Source organism: Vulpes vulpes, chromosome 7, assembly GCF_048418805.1.
Source record: "Vulpes vulpes isolate BD-2025 chromosome 7, VulVul3, whole genome shotgun sequence".
NCBI classification, from domain to species: domain Eukaryota; kingdom Metazoa; phylum Chordata; class Mammalia; order Carnivora; family Canidae; genus Vulpes; species Vulpes vulpes.
This window is the reverse complement of record NC_132786.1, coordinates 57,724,032-57,745,155: the sequence shown is the minus strand read 5'-3', so window position 1 is coordinate 57,745,155 and position 21,124 is coordinate 57,724,032. Positions and strand designations below refer to the sequence as shown.

General features: G+C 37.3%; 1 protein-coding gene across 6 annotated transcripts in view; it reads left to right on the top strand.

Annotated features, from left to right (window-relative positions):
• Positions 1–21,124, top strand: part of WDR17 (WD repeat domain 17) — a 104,846-nt gene that overhangs the window by 49,937 nt on the left and 33,785 nt on the right. For all 6 annotated transcript variants that reach the window (XM_072763890.1, XM_026015820.2, XM_026015821.2 and 3 more), the window contains 6 exons: positions 5,510–5,761; positions 8,007–8,129; positions 11,025–11,209; positions 13,718–13,886; positions 17,080–17,171; positions 19,359–19,441. In XM_072763890.1, the coding sequence (XP_072619991.1) occupies positions 5,510–5,761; positions 8,007–8,129; positions 11,025–11,209; positions 13,718–13,886; positions 17,080–17,171; positions 19,359–19,441 (904 nt within the window). The remainder of the gene's footprint in view (positions 1–5,509; positions 5,762–8,006; positions 8,130–11,024; positions 11,210–13,717; positions 13,887–17,079; positions 17,172–19,358; positions 19,442–21,124) is intronic.

Below are 21,124 nucleotides of genomic sequence, written 5' to 3'. Positions count from 1 at the left end.
ATCTAGCTGAATAAAGGGGTCTGAGAAACTAATTTATGTTTGTTTTTTTCAATTTAAACAATGATAAAACATGTAATAGAAAGATCTAAAAATTACCTGAATGGTTCTCCACGCATAAGGAAGAATGGCTACCGTCTGAGAAACATGCTCTTGGCCATCTGGCATGTCTGTTGATGTATGTGACTCCTGACTCGCTAGATAGATAGATGGATTAGGATAAGGAACACTACTTTCACAAAATGTAGTACATTCAATTTATCTGAAATAAATAGAAGAATAAAGGAATTGAAGTTGAACAGATGAAATCACAAAAATTTGAATAAATATTTTTTTTTTAAATTTTTTTTTTTTTATTTATTTATGATAGTCACAGAGAGAGAGAGAGAGGCAGAGACACAGGCGGAGGGAGAAGCAGGCTCCATGCACCGGGAGCCCGATGTGGGACTCGATCCCGGGTCTCCAGGATCGCGCCCTGGGCCAAAGGCAGGCGCCAAACCGCTGCGCCACCCAGGGATCCCTGAATAAATATTTCTTAAATAATCTTTAAGATAGTTATTTATTAACATTAAAAAATGACATATAAAACATTGATATTTTGGGGCCATTTTCTGTCAAATACATTTCAAACAGGACCTGTTAATTTTTAAAGAAAGATAACAAGTCTACATATACTTCTTCCCCACATCCCCTCTTCTCTTTGCACATATCCTCTTGTTCCTTCTGGTTATGCTAATTTAACTTGGGGAGAGTTTTATCTGTTTCAAGTTGGAATGGGGAGGGATCCGTGCATGTTTTTTGGCTTCATTTGGATTTGTTGTTGTCTTAGATACTTCCACCCTATCTGTTCCTCTCATTGGAAGAAAATTCTATTTTACAGTTGGTCATTTTGATCTGGTCCATACCACTTCTTTTCCCTCCTTGGCTCTTTGATCTGCGGTAGCCTTCCTCAGTCCCAGGGAGGTAATTTAGAGACAGTCAAGATGACAGTGTGCTTTGTGGTTCCTCCTCTTGATTCTCTGTGGTCTGGAGGTATAACCAGATCTCATTAGGGACTCCCCCAGTACTCCCCCAACCAGCCTGCGCCCAGAGATTTCATAAGGATTGTGATTTTTTTTTTTTTTGAGAAATCTGTGTGCTGCTGAGCTCTATCTAAAGAGGAGAACTTTAGAGTGTGTACTTACTTTGGTCCAAATTTCATTCGAGGTATTATTCATATTTTATAATTTGTCATTGTGGCCATCTCCTTTTTCAATGACTTGGGCTTTCTTTTCTTGCTTTATTATTGTTATTAGGCAATAACAATCATTTAAAAATTAATTATTTTAAATTATTTTTAAAGTATTATATAATACCTTTATAAAAAGGTATTATAAAAATACCTTTTTAAAATTAGGTATTTTTGAAGGTTTTAAGTAGTAAGATATTGAGACCTTGCATTATGTATGGAAGATACAAAACACTGAGACATTGTATGCTTATTCTCACATAAAAAGAATAGGAAGGCATAAAGACCTCCTTTGCCCTTTGCATCTCCCTTTTGTGAATTGAAGTCAGGGTGGAATGTGTATGGTATTTCAAATTCTGACCTGTAACTTCCAGAAGAGGCCATCATTTTCCCATAACTCATCTTCCAGTTATTAATTGAAGTAATTTGTGCATTTGTACCTATTCATCAAGTGTTTTATTTTTCTGGATCCACCATGTGTTCATTCGCTAGGGCTGCCCAAATAAAGTTCCATACCCTGGATGGCTTAGAGAACAAATTCCTTGTTGCATAGTTCTAGAGACCAGAGATAAGAAATCAAGGTGTCCTGAAGGCACCGGGGAAGCCTCTGCTCCAGACCTCTCCCTTAGCTTCTGGTCATTCCTTAGCTTGCTGCAGCTTAGCATCAGTCTTCACACGGCATTCTCCCTGTGTGCATGCAAGTCTCTGTTCAAATTTCTTTTGTTTATAAAGACACGGTCATATTGGATTACGGTTCACCCTAATGACCCCATCTTAGTTTATCATCTGCAAATACCCCATTTCCAAATAAAGTCACATCCACAGATCCTTGGAGGTTAGGATGTCAACATTTTTTTTTTTGATGGGGAGGGGGGGACACAATTCAACCTATAACAACCCCATACGAACTTCTTGGCCTCATTTATTTCATAGGATGTTTAACAATGAATATGTACAAAACATTAGCAAAGGTATAAGTAAGCCTGTCATGTGTTTGCCTTTTGCTTATACATGAGCTAAGGGGTCATGAAGGAAATACTACTTTTTTATTCTGATGTTACATTCTATATTTCGAGTTTGAAGCCTTGAGAATGATAGCATTAGTACTGGTATTATTCTGCTTTTTAATTTTCCTGAAGAGTGGTCACCTTTACCTTCTTTTTTTTTTTAAATTTTTATTTATTTATGATAGTCACACAGAGAGAGAGAGAGGCAGAGACATAGGCAGAGGGAGAAGCAGGCTCCATGCACCAGGAGCCTGACGTGGGATTCGATCCCGGGTCTCCAGGATCGCGCCCTGGGCCAAAGGCAGGCGCCAAACCGCTGCGCCACCCAGGGATCCCGACCTTTACCTTCTTAATGATTTATTGGCACAACAGATTGTCTCTATGAAACAAGATAGAATTTATGCTCTCCAGGTTTTTGCGGGACACTAAGACCTCATGCTCTCTCTTGTCCTATCTTCATCTCTCTTGGAAGAAGAAGGAAATACAGAGGTGGTGCAGCTGGCTTTTCCACCTTCTCCCTTTCGTTCTGAAAAGCACCACTTTATTCTGTATTAGATATTGGATTTTCATGTAAAAATTCACCTATGAACAGAGAATTCTAGGGCCAAAAATATTAGAAAACTGCTTTAGCTATTTTGAGTTATGGTTTTGACAAACCAGGTTGTCAGAACTTTTTATCTTCATTATAGAAATGTAGACTTCATTGAATTGACTTTGGTGTTGTTCCAAGGATGTGCATTAATTACGTTTGTATGGTTTTATTTTAGAAATGTTGATGACATTGTCCATATGTAATACTGTGTTCCTTTTTGAAAACACACAGGAAACCTGGATTTCTGGTCTCAGTTCTGGGAAAAGTTGTGCTTCTCCTGAGCGTATTTTTTTGTCTTTTTGTTTTATTTTTATCCTTATGGACACCATGAGTTGTTACCTTACATGATTTTTTTTTCTCTTTTCTTTGGCCACCGGTCTCAGAATTCAACAGCTGTATAGCTGTATAGTATAATAATGTTCCCTCATTATTTTGTTCTTCAACTCCAATTTGCCTTTGCCCTAGTTTTTGTTTTGTTATGTTTCTTTATATAGAAATTATCAGCCTTATCTTCTTATTGACTTACCTTCTTAAATGCTTCTGTCCCTATATGATAATACAAGTTCCCTGATATTTGTATAATAAAATAGAACATAAATAATAACAAAATAAATATATAAAATAATGAAAGTATTATCAACTATTATGGCTGACTAAAATTTTATAGATTTAGGTTTTTTTTTTTAAAGATTTTATTTATTCATGAGAGACAGAAAGAGGCAGAGACAGGCAGAGGGAGAAGCAGGCTCCCTGGGGGGAGTCTGATATGGGACATGACCCCAGGATCATGCCCTGAGCCAAAGACAGATGCTCAACCGCTGAGCCACCCATGTGCTCCTAGTTTTCTATATTTTTATAAGAAAAATGTTGGTACTAGAATAGAAAACAGTGACTATAATTCATAATCATTTGACTAGGTATGGGGCTTTCAGGCAACATGATTTAGGTATTATAGCAATTTGCATCGCATATTTCCTCACATTTGTGTCACTTGTTTTTATTTATTTTTTCAGATATTGGAGTATTTTTCATAAACCATTGATATTAACTGGCACATGCAAATACCTAAACATTAAGACATAGCTTTAGTACAGCCTAGGTTAATCTTTTTTCTCTCTCTCTCTCTCTCTCTCTTTCTGACTTGTAATGATTGGCTCTATTAACATTCAGTACTGTTTGTTACATCAACTAACAGGTTAGCAGATGTTTATTTTGGGAAAGAAGAGGCAAAATTTTCTTGATGATGATTGCAAAAACTTGATAAAGCCAAATAAAAGAAACATCACATGTACCTACAATGATTTTATATGCAAAAATTCTAAATAAAATGCAAGGTCATCATCATAAAGAATAGGGGTGCCTGGGTAGCTCAGGCGGTTAAGCATCTGCCTCTAGCTCAGGTCATGATCCCAGGGTCCTGGGATCGAGCCCCACATGGGCTCCCTGCTCAGCAGGAAGTCTGTTTCTCCCTCTCCCTCCATCCCCTCCCCCCCACACTCGTGCTCTCTCTCGCTCACTCAAATAAATAAAATATTTTTTTAAAAAAAGTCATAAAGAATAATGTATACTGACAAATTTCATCCCAACCCAGAAACTGTGAGGTTTTCAGTTCATTTTACAGATATCTTATATATCCATGGAGATTTATTTTTTTCTGCTTTTATAATCCGATATGTTGAAAAACCATCTGTAATGGTGATATTACAGAAGGAGCTATGGTATCTGTCAGTTGGGTTATTGTTTAGTAAATCCCTCTTACAGTGTTTGTAATACTTGGGAGGAGTTGAGTCTTTCTGTGAAGACTGTGGTCTCTAAACACCATTTGTTTCGCTGCCTTTCCTCTGGGGACCAGGGCATGGGATGGGGAGGGGGGCCTAATTGGAGCCCCACCTGGGGTAACTGCAGAAGCACTTTTACCCCATTGCTATTCATGTCTAAATTTGGAAGGAACAAGAGGATTGCTTGATAGTCCTTGCTTCATTTAATTCTGCATGTTTTATGTCCCTATTTTTCTGGCTGCCGTATTTGTACTGGTTGTCAGGAATGAGTTATGGTTATGACACCTGCTGTGATGCGTGAGGAAGGGGTGACAGTCAATATTGATATGTTGCTTGTAACAGGCCCCACTGTTCTTAGCACTTGGAGTGACTAACTCACTTAATCTTGTACAAAACTCCACGAGCTAAGTACTGTCACGTTCTCCATTATACAAATAAAACACTGAGCGGCCCACAGAGGTTCCGTGTCTTGTCTGGGAAAGCAGAGCCAGTCGGTGGTGGAAGGATGCTTTGCACCCAGGCGGTGGGCTGCAGATGTGTGCTTTTAATCGCAGCAGGGTGTTCCTTTTGGTAAGCACTTCCCGTGCCTACACTGCCGTCACTCGCTGGAAATCACAGTTGATGACAAGATCATGGGTGTTGTTTATCTGTCTTTTCCCTTGGGATTTCAGTAACAAATAGGAGAACAGTCAGGGCACTAGAGATTGCCAAACCCAGCAGTTCAGTCTGACCTTCCTCTCGTCCCCCTGCACCCATGTGTTGATGATGACCTCTGCACAGAAATGCCAGATCTGTGTCCCCGTACTCTCAGAGGCCACTGGTGTGCCAAGAGGAAAGTAATAGCATCTCAGTCGTGGCTTTTCTTTTGAGTGTTTTGTTTAAGATCTTTTTCTTTATGTCTTAATAGGTAATAAAAGTCAGAAGCATGTTCTGAGACCTGAATCTCTTGAAGGGACAGATGAAGAGGATCCAGTGACAGCCCTGGAATGGGACCCACTGTCCACAGATTACCTCCTGGTGGCTAATTTGCATTTTGGAATTCGCCTGCTAGATTCGGAATCCCTTTATTGCATAACAACGTTTAATTTTCCCAGTGCAGCAGCTTCTGTTCAGTGCTTGGCCTGGGTTCCCAGTGCTCCTGGGATGTTTGTAACTGGGGGTAAGTTGACCCTGTTCCCCAGAGTTTTAAATATATGTGTATTCTCTGTGTGAGTCAGGGAAATTATACTCTTTTATTGGTTACTTTTGTGTAAAATGTATTAATATCCCAGTATTATCATTTGTTATAGTAAATGCCTAGTTTACTGTATGTCATTAACATAGTGCAAATAGAAATGAAATTAATGGAGTGCCTGGGTGGCTCAGTTGGTTAAGCGTCTGCCCTTGGCTCGGGTCCAGGTCTTAGGGTCCTGGAATCAAATCCCACATGAGGCTCCCTACTCCACGGGGTGTCTACTTCTCCCTCTGCCTCTGCCACCATCCCTGCTTGTGATTTCTCTCTCTCTCTCTCAAATAAATAAATAAAATATTTTTAAAAAGTGAAAATAAGGCCCAGTTTTCCAGGTTTCTAGTAATAAATTGGAACGTATTCTATATGTGCACACATGTGCTCATGTTTTTTTGTTTGTGTATAGAAGACAAAGACAATTCAGTTTCGGGAATGGAAAGATGACAGTAGAAGTATTGACTAGAATGACAGTTGATGTAGATGGGAGCTCCGTGAGCCTCACTGATAATTTGGACAGTGACCATGGGTACCTAGGTAGACATGGTACTTTCAACCTAAGTTGGAAATGAAAATGCAGTTTATCATTATGGCTTGAAAGGAAGTTCCTTTATGATTTCCCAAGTCATGAAAGAATTAGTAAAGCTAAGAAGTGACGGGATAGGAAGATGAGGGCATTTAAGCTAATAATTAGGAATTAACTCCTTCTACTGTTTCTTTTTTTTTAAAGATTTTTATTTATTTATTTATTTGAGAGAGACAGAGAGAGACCACAAGTGGAGAGAGAGGCAGAAGGAGAAGCTGGCTCCCCATTGAACAGGGAGCCTGACTTGGGGACCCCAGGATCATAACCTGAGCTCAAGGCAGAGGCTTCACCAACTGAGCCACCCAGGCGCCTTCCCTTCTCCTGTTTTCCTAGGATCCAAGAGAGAGGCCTCTGAAAGACTGAGTAATTTCAGATACTTTATAACTATTTCCCATATTTGTGCAATGTGAAATAAGAGAGTTTTTATCCTTGGCACTGTCTTGAAGAAATTCTTTACTTCTTTGAACACTTATATTTATTACGCGTGGAAGTAGATGGAGTCTTACTTACACATCATAACTGCCTTTCATTCCGTAGGACATGATAGACGTGAATATTTTAAATATGTTGTCATTAATTCCTGAGTTAAAATTCACATGCCATAAAACTCAGCATTTTGAAGCGTGCAGTTCAGTGATGTGTCATCACAATGATGTACAACTGTGACCTCCACCGCCCTGTGGACGTTTTCTCATGCCCCCATAGACTCTTGCTAGTGGCCATCACTCTTCATGAACCCCTCTCTGTGGCCCCAAGTGCACGTGTGTGTGTGTGTATAAACTACTAACCTACCTTCTGTCTCTGGGAATTCACCTTGTCTGGACACTTCATAGAAATGGATCGTTCAGTACATGTGTCTGGCTTCTCTGGTTCATCCACATTGTAGTGTATGTCCTTCATTCCTTTTTACGGACGAACGATATTCCATTGTATGGACGTGACCGATTTTGTTCATCCATTCATCAGTTGACAGACATTTACCCATTTCTACTTTAATGCTGTGACAGCGTTGATGCACAGGTTTTTGTGTGGATATGTCTTTATTCTGTTGAGTACAGTTGCTCAGTCAGATGGTGACTGTTTAATTACTTGAGGAACTGCCCAAATGTTTTCCAAAGCAGGTTATATATCATTGGAGGGATTTTCTGGAAGTGAGAGAGCTGTCTAATTGGTCTTTCAGTACATTTGGCAGTCTTGGTTGCAAGGAACCAGTTTACAGACCTGTCAAAGACAACGTATTATTTAATATTATGGGTAGAAAATTTTTGTAGCTGGCTTTCCTAGAGCAAATGTGTCAGGGGGGTGTTTTTCGGGGGATCAAACTCTGATAATGACCTTTGTAGGAAGCTGCCAAAGCAGGCAGTTTTTCACCCCAGGAAAGGATTCAGAACAGAAAAAAGCAAAATAAGCCAAAAATTTAAAGGATGAATAGCATTTCATCTGTTTCTTTGTGTTACTGCATAATATTGTTTGAAGAATGCCGATAAGTGGTGCTAAAAATCTTGTAACTTGACGTTTTTGTTACTACTTTTATGTATGGGCATTTTATGTTTCAAGTAAAATTAGTTAACTCTTTTTTCTTGATTTGACTAGATTCTCAAGTGGGTGTTTTGCGTGTTTGGAATGTTTCAAAAACAACGCCTATTGAGAATTTTAAATTAAAGAAAACAGGGTTTCATTGCTTACATGTACTTAATTCTCCTCCAAGAAAAAAGTGTAAGTAAAAATATCAAAATTTAATATTTTTCAATGTCAAACTTGCTACTGTCAAATAAGATGAATGATAGAATGATATAAACACCAAATACTATATGCCATTGAAAAGCAGATTTAAAAAAAAATAGCCTTTGACAATATATATATACTAAAAGAACCATCAAGGCCACCCAATAGCTATTATTACTAAGTTGAAAATATTTAGAACCAAGGTACATTTTTAAAATGCTAATAAATGAGAATATTAAGATAATCTCAAATTATCTACATGGGGAAAATGAGGAAATGATATTGGTGAAAACAAGAAATATCAAGAGTAATGGATCATATAAAATTAGTCTGAACAAGGAGACTTAATGTTTTAAGTGTGGCTCTTACACTGTAGGGTTATAATAAAGTTGAAATAACCTAAATATTTGAAATATAGGATCTGGAACACATATTCCATGTTCGAATACCAGATGTCACTGGATTAGTAGTTACTATTTGGGATATTCTTTCTTTATTTTTGTTTACTTTTTTTTTCCAGTTACCTTTTATTGCTTCTCTAATTAAGAAAAAATAACAAAAGGCACTTAGGCTATTAAGGCAAAACTCTGGAATTTGGGGAGAGGTTTAGAATTTGAATTTTTCTTAAACATGAGAGAAAAGGGATTGACTTCCAAGTAAGCCAGGCCTGATGACTGTGTGTGCCTGGTAGTGCTTTCATCTTTGTGTGAGTCAGAGAAGAACATGGGAAAGGGGGTGTAGTGATTGAGCAGTCGAGAGTTACTGACTCCTCCTTACTACTGTTTGTCTTCATAATATACTAAATAATTAGCAAGACTTATTCATTTTTTTTAATCATCTAGAATCTGTTTTTTTTCTTTTTAAGTTTTTGTTTAATTTCTAGTTAGTTAATATACAGTGCAATATTGGTTTTAGGAGTAGAATTCAGTGATTCATCACTTACTGCAACACCCAGTGCTCATCACAAGTTGGCAAGATTTCATTCTTCTTATGGCTGAGTAATATTCCATTATATATATTTGTGTGTGTGTGTGTGTGTGTGTGAATGTATAACCTACATACACCAAGGGGCTATTCAAAGTAATGTTATTTTGGTTGCAAATTTAGTAGCAAATATAGTGGGTAATGGAAAATAGGGGACAATCTGTGTTTGAACCTCCAGACTTCACAAATTTAAGTTTTTTGGGCAGCCCCAGTGGCCCAGCGGTTTAGCGCCACCTTCGGCCCAGGCTGTTATCCTGGAGACCTGGGATCCAGTCCCACGTCAGGCTCCCTGCATGGAGCCTGCTTCTCCCCCTGCCTGTGTCTCTGCCTCTTTCTCTTTCTCTCTCTATCTCTCTCTGTTTCTCTCTGTGTGTCTCTCATGAATGAATAAAATAAAATAAAATCTTTAAAAAAAGTTTTAAGTTTTTCTGTGGAGTCCTAACACTTCTGGAAACTAGAGGGTAAAGAAACCTTAGGGACAGAGAAGTAATATGCTGGAAGCCAGCATATTGTTTATGCATCGTGTACCTTTTTAAAGTTTTTTGTTTTCTTTGCTTGGTTGCTATCATGGGATGACTGAAATATTACAGATTCTCTTCTTTCATTTTTTTTCTTATTATAAGAGTAGCCCCTGCCCATTAGAGAAAAAACCAAAAATATGAAGAAGCATATACCAATCTTGTCATTATTAAGCATATCTTTTCAGGCCTATTGTTAGACATCTTGTCCCCCCCCCCCCCAATTTTTTAAAGTAACAAAGTGTGGAATAAAAATTATGTGAAAATAAAAAATTTTAGTTGTAGACATACTCACCAAATTCTTTAAAAATATAACTTACAGATACATAGGTGCATAAAAGGTGTCAACACTAACCATATTGTCAGTAAATTAAAATATTAGAAAAACCAGCCAATGAACATATTAATTCTAATGAAACCATCAGCAGTATTTTATTGAACCAAATGCCTCGTTTGTTATTAGTAGTTTATGCTAATTTGGACTTGCTGTCATTCTCAGAGTCTGAGAAACGAGTGTTATCCAAATGAATGCAATAAGGAATATCACATTTGGATTAAAAAGAGAATTTACTGGGAAATATTTATCTGTATTTCACTATGTAATTAATATAGATTGGTCTAAAAAATATAGATTGGTCTGATCATTTCCAGCAGTATCATTATTTTGAATTATGTTTGTAAGGAGAATATTCATGTTCTAAGGAAAAACTTCTTGAAGATAAAATACAAGACAAAGGATATACGTAAAAGACATTTATAAAATTTAAAGTTGAGAAATGGAAGTGAATAAACAGTGAAAAAAAAACCCAAGGAAGAAGAAAGAAAAATTGAGATGCAAATGTATGTCAGGCAGTTGTGATTCTGAATTTGGGTGCTAAATTACAGTGAATTATAAGGAGCCTTAAAAATAATTATTTTCATTAGATTGGAAATTAGTGGAAGAGAGTTATTAGCTTTAAAATAAAGACATTGTTATGCATGTTTGTGTGTGTAGGGGGAAGTAAGCCATTAATCAGCATTTTGAAAGAAGATTCTAATTAGAAAGTAATCATGCTGTGCTTTAATTTATGGGGCCTTAAGAAACCAAATATTCACAACATATTGTGGTTCCTCACTAATTTTCATCCAGTTTGCTCCACCTGCATGTTTATACACCTCTTCACAATAGCGTCCACTTTTACATTTACATCTGTATAATTTTTGGCAGTGCTGAGGAAGTACTTCTCTGGCAGAAAATGTGGTTGTTGCCTAATGGTTCACTGATAGAAATTCTGGGTAAAAGAAAATAAAGGGAAATCTTTATAAATTAAGCCCTGTGGCTTCATTCCAGCTTATGGGAACCTGTTGCTGTAAATATTTACTTGTGTATTTTCTTCTTCTTTAGTTTCAACCCAGTCTCCAACTAAAAATCATTATACATCCTCAACAAGTGAAGCAGTTCCACCCCCGACTCTGACACAGAATCAGGCATTCTCTCTTCCTCCTGGGCATGCAGTGTGCTGTTTCTTGGATGGTGGAGTTGGACTTTATGACATGGGAGCCAAGAAATGGGATTTTCTTAGGGACTTGGTATGTCTCTGGTCTTTCCTTCTTTTATACACAACACTTATGTGTTTGTTCATGAAGTTTACTTTTACTTACATACCAAGATTGTTAAAGTTACTTTTGTAAAGAATTCTATGTTAGGACCTTATCTTGGTTTGCTGAAACATTTTAGACTATGTATGGAATGATGGATGACAAAACTATGGCAGTTCTTTAAATTTTAAATGTTAAACTTCTTTAAATATTAATGTTTTCTTTAGCTTATCACGATTACTCTGCATGGTTGGTAGTCTTCCCATTTTTGTGTACACCCTGTTGATCTTTCATATAGTATTGGAAAATTACATTTGCTGTACTGTATTTTGGAAGCAAAATGAGAAATATTCTTTCAGGAGGAAGGACAAGCCCATCTCTGCCAGTTACTGCAAGCTTTGTTGCTCATGTCTGTGAAATGAACAAAGGGTCGGATTCAGTGTTTTCTAAGATTTGTTGCTATTACCAAAGCAACACGATTCTGTGATTCTATAAATTTTTGTTCTTCTGATCATTAAGCCTCCATATAAAATATAATACGGGTCTCACATTCATGACTGGTTTGGTTCTGTGCTGTGGATAAAGGTACCTTACCTTGGTGCCAGGCATCTAAAATAGTGCTTGGCACATAGCAAGAGTTTAATCAGTTTTGTTGAATTAATGAATCTGTGAACCAATGGAGGCATGTAATAATATATATTGTACTGTAATTAATATTTGTCAAGAATCAGCTTTAAGTCTCCCTATTTCAGAGTGCATAAAAATGCTTTTTTATTTTCTACAGGTTTGCATTAGATTCAGCTAGACATTCAGGAAACTTTTAAATGTTGTTTTTTTTCAACGTAGAAAAATTTAGAAAAGGAATCTAGAGCTTTAATCACCCTTATATATAATAATAATATATATGTGTAGCTTATTTATATATATATTCCTTTGCAGATATTCTCTAGATTTTTTAGTCTTCTTGCCATGTAAAATATTTTTCCAGTGTGGTAAACTCTTTCTATACTTTAAGGTACCATTTACTTTCCAAAAAATTTATGAAATTTAAGGGAGAAAAAATAACAAAACGTTTAAATTTGTAAAAAAACTTACATTAGCAAAGGAGTGGTTATGCGATCTAAGTTCAGTAGACTTTCTGTTGAGTATGTATCTTCGTATTAAATTATATTAAACTCTGTTATTTTATAGTCTATAAAAACTAAAATTTTCCTCGATTATAAATTATTTCAGTGTTTTTTCTTTTCACTTTAAAAATGCCTGCCAGGGGATCCCTGGGTGGCTCAGCGGTTTGGCGCCTGCCTTTGGCCCAGGGCGTGGTCCTGGTGTGCCAGGATTGGGTCCCGCATCGGGCTCCCTGAATGGAGCCTGCTTCTCCTTCTGCCTGTGTCTCTGCTTCTCTCTCTCTCTGTGTGTCTCTCATTGATGACTAGATTAAAATCTTTTAAAAAATAATGCATGCCAGTCAGAAGAAAGTGATATTTTTCCTTACAACATTCAAAGAATAAAGTTGTTAGAAAATTTTGAACGAGACTATGAAAAATCAAGGCTATGCTGGATTCTTCTTATTTCTGCCAAAATGATGAAGTTCTTTTGGAGTATGTCATTGATATATAAAAAAAGAGGATATTTGCATTTAAGGATCTATAGTTTCAGTTTCGTTTTGGTTTTTATTATACTTCCAGAATAAAATAATAACTACTAATAGTTAATTGCTTTATATATATCTAGCATGGTATCTCACATATGATAATCAGAAAAGATACATTTTTGGGGTGCCTGGGTGGCTTAATCAGTGAAGCGCCTGTCTTTGGCTTAGAATATGATCCCAGGCTCCTGGGGTGCAGTCCCACTAGGGCTTCCTGCTCAGTGGGAGGAGTCTGCTTCTCCCTCTCCTTCTGCCCCCCCCCCAGCTTGTGCTCTCTCTCTCTCAAATAAATAAGTAAAATTTAAAGTCTTAAAAAAAAAGATGTGTTTTGCATTCTTAAGGTTGACAAATGACACTTTTTTGTTATTATTATTATTTTTTTAATTTATGATAGTCACAGAGAGAGAGAGAGAGAGGCAGAGACACAGGCAGAGGGAGAAGCAGGCTCCATGCACCGGGAGCCTGATGTGGGATTCGATCCCGGGTCTCCAGGATCGCGCCCTGGGCCAAAGGCAGGCGCCAAACCGCTGCGCCACCCAGGGATCCCTGTTTTATTTATTTTTTATTATTATTATTTTTTTTTTGACAAATGACACTTTTTTGAACATCTTTGTATTTAGTTGGGATTAGAGGCATTGTGGTTGAATAAAATCTAGGTCAGCACAGAGAATGTTCAGCCACAATGGTGATTCCAATTCTGTGCTAAGATAATTGTGTATATGTTATATATTATTACACAAATACTTAAAAAATGTAGTACATATGTCAACTTGACTGTATACATTGTGGTTTGTTTATTAATAACATAAATTTCCCTCAGTAGTTGTGACTTCTGTGTGCTGCATTCCTAGGGACATGTGGAAACTATCTTTGACTGCAAATTCAAACCTGATGATCCCAATCTTTTAGCGACAGCTTCATTTGACGGCACTATAAAAGTCTGGGACATAAACACATTAACAGCAGTGTACACCTCCCCGGGGAACGAAGGGGTCATTTACTCCCTTTCATGGGCTCCAGGTAAGAAGTATTTTATTAAAATCAAGAATATAATTAAATGACTTTCCCAACTTTTATTTTCATTTGATTTATATTCTTCTCATATTGCCACCTTGCTCCAGATGACTATAGAGCCAACCCATATATTGGCTCAGTTTTTGTGGGATTTTCAAATAAACTGCCCCTTGCACAAGGCACTCTGATTTCTGGGACTTTCTATATGACATAATCATATAGAAAAACCACAATCAGGGGATCCCTGGGTGGCGCAGCGGTTTGGCGCCTGCCTTTGGCCCAGGGCGCGATCCTGGAGACCCGGGATCGAATCCCACATCGGGCTCCCCGTGCATGGAGCCTGCTTCTCCCTCTGCCTATGTCTCTGCCTCTCTCTCTCTCTCTCTCTCTCTCTCTGTATGACTATCATAAATAAATAAAAAAATTAAAAAAAAAACCACAATCAATAGAGATGATCCTGACCCATCTAATTTTAGCTGCATTTGAATAGCTATGCCTTTAGAGGTATAAAACATTTTATGTGACAAAAGTTTTCCTTAAAATCTTCATGTGTGGGTGGGGGGGAATGGGTGACGGGCACTGAGGGGGACACTTGACGGGATGAGCACTGGGTGTTTTTCTGTATGTTGGTAAATTGAACACCAATAAAAATTAATTTATTAAAAAAAATAAAAATAAAATCTTCATGTGAATCAAGTACATGAAAATAAAGAAATAATAAAACAAATTATCATACATATCTTTCCCTGATCCATCTGTTTGTAAATATGAATGATTATACATAAATCACAGTTCAATTTCCACCATGTAATTGTATATAAATTACACCTCTGTAATATTGAAGAACTTTTATGCCAGATAGGGTCTTTAGTTTGATCTCTGAAAAAATAAGGGCTATTTTTATACCTTCCCATACATAAAGAAAAGAAAAGATGTCCTTGAAACCTATCTCTGACATTTTTTTCAAAATATTATTTCCCTATATCATTTTGCACCCCCAAATGAATTTTTCATTTTATAAAGTATATAGAATACTTTTCTTATTTGTCCTATTGGTAACATATTAATTTAAAACTCACATATAACCACAATATAGCTCATTTTTTAGAATATCTTCTCATACACAGGGAGTTTTAGCCGTGAATTTTTGGGCTGTCTGGTTTTAGATGTCTTCAGAGATTCTGGGAATCTCTCGGATTTTATGCTAAAAGTTTTAGCATATATATATATATATATATGCTAAAACTGTGTGTGTGTGTGTGTGTGTGTGTATACATATATGCCTCTATCTGTCAAAGATTATCATAGGACTTAGATTTTCAGAAAGATCTGTGATACAAAAAAGGCTGAGAATGTACTGCTGTTTTATTTATCCCTCAAATTGCATGACGGAAAAAAGATCCAGAAAAAAGGTTTACTTCCAACTCTTCATGATGGTAATCATTCCTTTAAGCAAAACATCCTTAGTGCCATATGGACACAAGGCTGATTGAAAACATAGAGTTACTTCACCAGTTAAGAAGGAAGGCAAAAAACTAATTAGGTCTCTGCCTAAGAAGGTGTACTGCCTTCTTCATAGTCATCCCTGTTTTCCGTGGGATTACTAACGTTTATTAAAGAGGGTTGGGGGTCCGAGAGGTTGAATAACCGATCAAAGACGACGTGCATAGTGACTGGTGGTGGAGTCAGGTCTGAACGGCTATCAATTTAATCTTCCAGCCTGGGCTGCCAGGCAGTGGCCTCCACTCCTGTGCAGCAGGGTCCTGGCCAGCAGGGCAGTGACACAGCGCTAGGGCAGCTCCTAGGTAGACAGTCTTCCTCCTAGAAGATGTTACATAAGTCTCCAACCTAAAACTTAAAAGGAAGTTGCAACCGTAAAAACCGTTGTTCTAATTCATCACACATAAGCCCCCATGTTACTTAGAGCATCATTTCACTCTCTACATGGAAACTCGTCCTCAGGAAAGTAAAGATGTTAGAAAATGGCCATTCTTTAATTTTTTGAAAATTAAAAAAGTAGTGATGAATCACTACTTTTAGTTAATATGGTTAAAATATAAAAGTTTAATGAAGGTTGATAAGGATGGAAGTAGGGTCGAGGCTGGAGGATTGCATAACTTGTGTGATTTTAGAGTAGCTCCCACAAGAAAAGAAAAGTATAAATTAATTTGGAAACTTCTCCTTAATAATTTGAGGACCCAAAAAGGGGATCAGAGTGAAAATACTAGAAATATGGTAAGGACTTATGTTTTTAGCTATATAATCATTTATCACAAAGTATTTCCACCATGTGTTAACTCCTAACTAGCATGGAACCACTGTTCCTTTCTTTTAATGGAGAAAGCCTCTTCTTTGACTGCCTTGCAAAAAATTTTTTTTTTGCAAAAAATATTTAAATACTAGATAATCTACTAACTTAGCAGCAGTTTGATTTTCACAGATTTTTTATTTCTTAAAAACAAAGAACATTCTTTAGGTTTTTGGTTTAAAAAAAAATCTGAATTTTTTCATGTGTTTTGCTTACAGAAATGCTTTCCCAACCAAAAAGAAAAAAACTTACTAGATGTAATGTAAAGAAAAATGTAAATACTGACTGGAAAGGAGATAGTATTGAGGAATTATTGAAAATTTTGGTATTTATGATTGTGATAGGTTGGTCATGTTAATGAATGAGTCTTTTAGACATCTGTACTGAGGTATTTATTGATGAAATGATAGAATGTCAGAGATATGCTCCAAAGAGACCCAGGAGGGACAAAACAAGACTGACCATATTTTGAGAATTGTTGAAGCTGTGCGGTAGATTCTTCATACCATTCTCTTTCTATTTGCATACATTTGATAATTTTCATTGCAAAAGAAAAACTTAAAAAGAATTACTTTGCAAATTGCAAGTCTTACATTTTCAAAAATTACGTTTTGAAAAGAATTATATCAGGGGATCCCTGGGTGGCTCAGCGGTTTAGCGCCTGCCTTTGGCCCAGGGCACGATCCTGGAGTCCCGGCATCGAGTCCCATGTCAGGCTCCTGGCATGGAGCCTGCTTCTTCCTCCTCCTGTGTCTCTGCCTCTCTCTCCCTCTATCATAAATAAATAAATAAATAAATAAATAAATAAATAAATAAATAAATCTTAAAAAAAAAAAAGAATTATATCTGTGGCAAACATTCCACATAATGTCTAACAAATTGTTTCCCAAGGTGATTTAAATTGTATTGCTGGAGCAACTTCCCGAAATGGTGCTTTTATTTGGGATGTTAAAAGGGGCAAAATGGTGCAACGATTCAATGAGGTAAGGTATATTTATTGCTACCTGAGTAGTACAATGTCTTATGCCACCTCATTTTTGTAAATGCTTTTCTGTCTTAATTTAATAATCACCAGGTCTACATTATGTTCTATCGCTGGAAAAAAAAAATCCAAGTGAACATATACATGTTAAAATGAACTCTGAAAAATGTAGTTGGGTCTAAGATATAAAAATTCACCTAAAGTTGCATTAGAGATTCAAAGGAATTCTGAATCATCCTCCACAAAATTATCTGGGCAAATATTCAATATTTGTAAAAAGACTAAACTCAGGACAAGTTCCAAATTACAGACTAAATTCTGTTAACAATTAGCTTTTAACATAGCGAGAATCATCTAATGTCTTGAACCTGATTCTTCGCCTGTAAGATGGTGAAGTTGGATTCTAGAATTTCCTGGATTTCTGTCCTCCTCTCGAATTCTGTTATTCCAGGACAAGCACTAATACCTCCCCCCTTCCTGCTCCTAGCGTCACAGATTGTACTCACTTCTGCCTTGAGTGAAACTGTCATCCCCTCTTTTACGGAGTCCCACTAATATTTGGACACCACCTGTGATCTCATGATAATATGTTGCATGTGAATCAAGGGAAATAGGAAAGGACCTCTCACTCTTTTGAAATTTCATTCATATCCAATGATTACTGTTGAAGTTTATTGAATATATAACTTATTTGAAAATGCCTTATATTTGAAACTTTGAAAGGCTTATACAAAAGCCTGATCTTCCTCTGAGGATCAAGCAGCTGTGATCTTTTAGGGGACACTACAGCACTGTGGCAGATGCAGAGCATTAGGGGACCTTTACAACCACCAGTAAACAGTGTTGCTTCTCAGAGGAAGCGTTGACAAAGGACTGTATACAGTTACATCCCTCCTTTTCTCTACAGAACAGTAAATTCAGCAGTACCCCCACCCTGCTCTTTGCCCTCCCATCAAGGACAGCACTTGCCCCATAATAGTCATGTAAAAAGCAAAGAAGAAATGAATCTGAGAAAGAAACTTTTGACCTAAAATCAAAGATGCTGTCCTGAGGCATCACATCTACCCCGTGGCCTCTGTGACCTCAATATCTGCCCATCAGCACTGCACCCTGGCATCAGGGGTGTCTCACACCCATGCCTGTCTTCCCAGCATTCAGGAGCTTAGTTGAGGCTGATACAGAAGTGCTTAAACCTAGGATAATAGATGTCGGGCAGTGCTAGCTTGAGTTAACTGAATTACGGATGTCTCACAGAAGGAAATGCAAGAATCTGAGAAGCCCTAGGTGCCCTTTTCCTGGGGTAAAACTGATGGATGGGGGGCCTCCACTCCTTCAGTTACATGAGTATAGAGACTGCCTCCACTTTATACCAGTCTTTATACAGCTACCTACCTTCACCCCCCCAAAGAGGAAAAAACAGCAACTGGAGACCACTTTAGTAAGGTCACCCTAAAACTCAAGATAAAATGTCAATTTAGTCTCTCCTTAGCAGCAGCCACAATTAAACTACTATATAAAGTTAAATAAAAGCTGGAAATAGATTGATCGCAACCTTTACTCACCATGTCCCAGTTGACGAAAGACATTCCCATGTATAATATATTCCTTGTGGTTTTACAAATCCTCATCATACTGGTCGTAACTATCCCTTCCCCTTCCCCAGCCCGAGAATGCAGAGGAACAGGTCAGTATAGAGTGATTTGTTACAGGGAAAACCTTAACTATTTCTCCTTTGTTTTTATAAAAATAAAACTTTGAAATTTAGAAGAACGACCAGTAATAATGATTGCTTGTATTATTTCGTACACTGTAGCTGTGGTGGCACTAGGTCAGGAAGCCGGTAGATCCGTCTTCGTCTCCACACTGGCACTTCTGGAAAAGGCACTAAGCAGAGCTTTAATCAATAGATGGCTATTTAATCAATAGGAGGCAGGTTCTGGCTCTCTACTAGCATCTCCAAAAACAGAAATAGGGCCACTTAATTGATTTCTTAACACAGGGTTTTATTTTTTAAGCGTGATAGCTTTCTACATTTTTAAAGTATATATTCAGCTTTCTGCTGTTGACAATAATACCTCTGTCAGCATGTAGAGTAAGTTCCTAACAGAAAAGCAATACTAGAAGAAGTAAATAAGAGAAAAAAGGGGTGAATTATTTTTTATTGATAGGTATTTTGCATTTTTTGAAGCATGGAAAAAATGGAATATTCTGCGTTGCCTGGAGTCATAAAGATTCCAAAAGAATAGCCACCTGCAGTGGTGATGGTTTCTGGTAAGTACTATGTATGAAGTTGTACTGCTTGTAAAAGATACATTAGATAATACCAGTTGTGTCCTGTTAGCACATACATCAAAGTAGTCAATGAGGTTCCACTTGTACAGCTTCTACCGACTGTCATAGATACAGGTAAGCCCATATGGGCATGTGCCATACTGCTCTATCAGTAATAAATAAGTGTGCAGTGATACTTAAAATAAATAAACCAGTAATGTCTTTCTAAACAAAATACTACCCGAGGTATAAGTAAAATACTGTGTGTGAATTGCCTCAAAGAAACTTTAAGAACTTTTCACTAAGAGTCTAAATTATCCTCACCACACTTTGGGGGGAGTGTTATTTCAGTTTTACAGGTGATTCAGGAGATACCAAGTGCTCTAGAAACTTGTTTATGGATTAAGCATCTGCCTTTGGCTCAGGTCATGATCTCAGGGTCCTGGGATCGAGCCCCACCATCGGGCTCCCTGCTTGGTTTGCCCAGTGGGGAGTCAGCTTCTCCCTCTGCCCCTCTTCCCCACTTGTGCTCTCTATGTCTCTCTCACATAAATCTTTTTTTAGAAAAGTAAACTTGTTCACCTTTTGTAGATGCTATTATTAAAAAAAAGTATGAGAAGCCTTTATAAGAAGGGATAAAATAATGACTGTGGGAAATGCCTTTTTTTGGAAGGTGACTAACATCTCTGACCTGGTGTTTCAGAAACAAGTGCTTTCTTAATTCTGTTAAATACCAGGCAAAAGTAGGTTTCCAAGGAATATATGTAAGGGAAAGAATTGTCTTTGAGTTAAACAAATATTTTTATCAAGATGATGCTATTGTGTAGCTATAGGTATGGCCATCTTTCACAGGGGGTATAGACATGCGTAGTTGTTGAGAATATAGTAAAGATGGTCTCCTGTTAGGTTTTGCAATACCCGGCCCAATTTTCTCATCCTCACATTTTAATTTCAATGAAAAAGATAGTTGTTATGGAAACCAGAGATCTTCACAGGAAGTTGAAATTTTCGTAAATAGCCATATTAGTGATTTTTTTCCTGAAAAGAAATTTATTAATAGATAAATACCAAAATACAAAAGATGTATCTCAGAGTTTTTGTTAATGCGATACCCCATTAGCTTTACCATGTACTTTGAGGACCCCACTGATTTGATAAATACCACAGGTGATGACTAAACATTTATAAGCATAGGTCACTACCACTCCCCAGTAGCCTCAAAAGTTTTCATCAGCCTAATATTTTAGAGGGTCTTTTCTAAAGACTTAAAACCCTCTAACGCATTAATTTATACACAGCTTCATCTTTTTTTTAATGGAATCAATAGTCCTTGTGTTATGGAAATGGTATAGTCGGGTATTAGAGTTTCTTTAATTTTGTAGCTAAAATAGATTCTTTTGGGGAGAAAGGTTCCTCCAAATGTCTAGTTTTATCACTTAGAATATGCCACAACAATGTTACAACTTACATGTCTTGGACTTGGTGTAATAGTATGTGCAACCAGCACCTATAAATGAATTGTTTGAAATATAAATTTTTTTTTATGATAGTCACACAGAGAGAGAGAGAGAGAGAGGCAGAGACATAGGCAGAGGGAGAAGCAGGCTCCATGCACCGGGAGCCCGATGTGGGATTCGATCCCGGGTCTCCAGGATCGCGCCCTGGGCCGAAGGCAGGCACTAA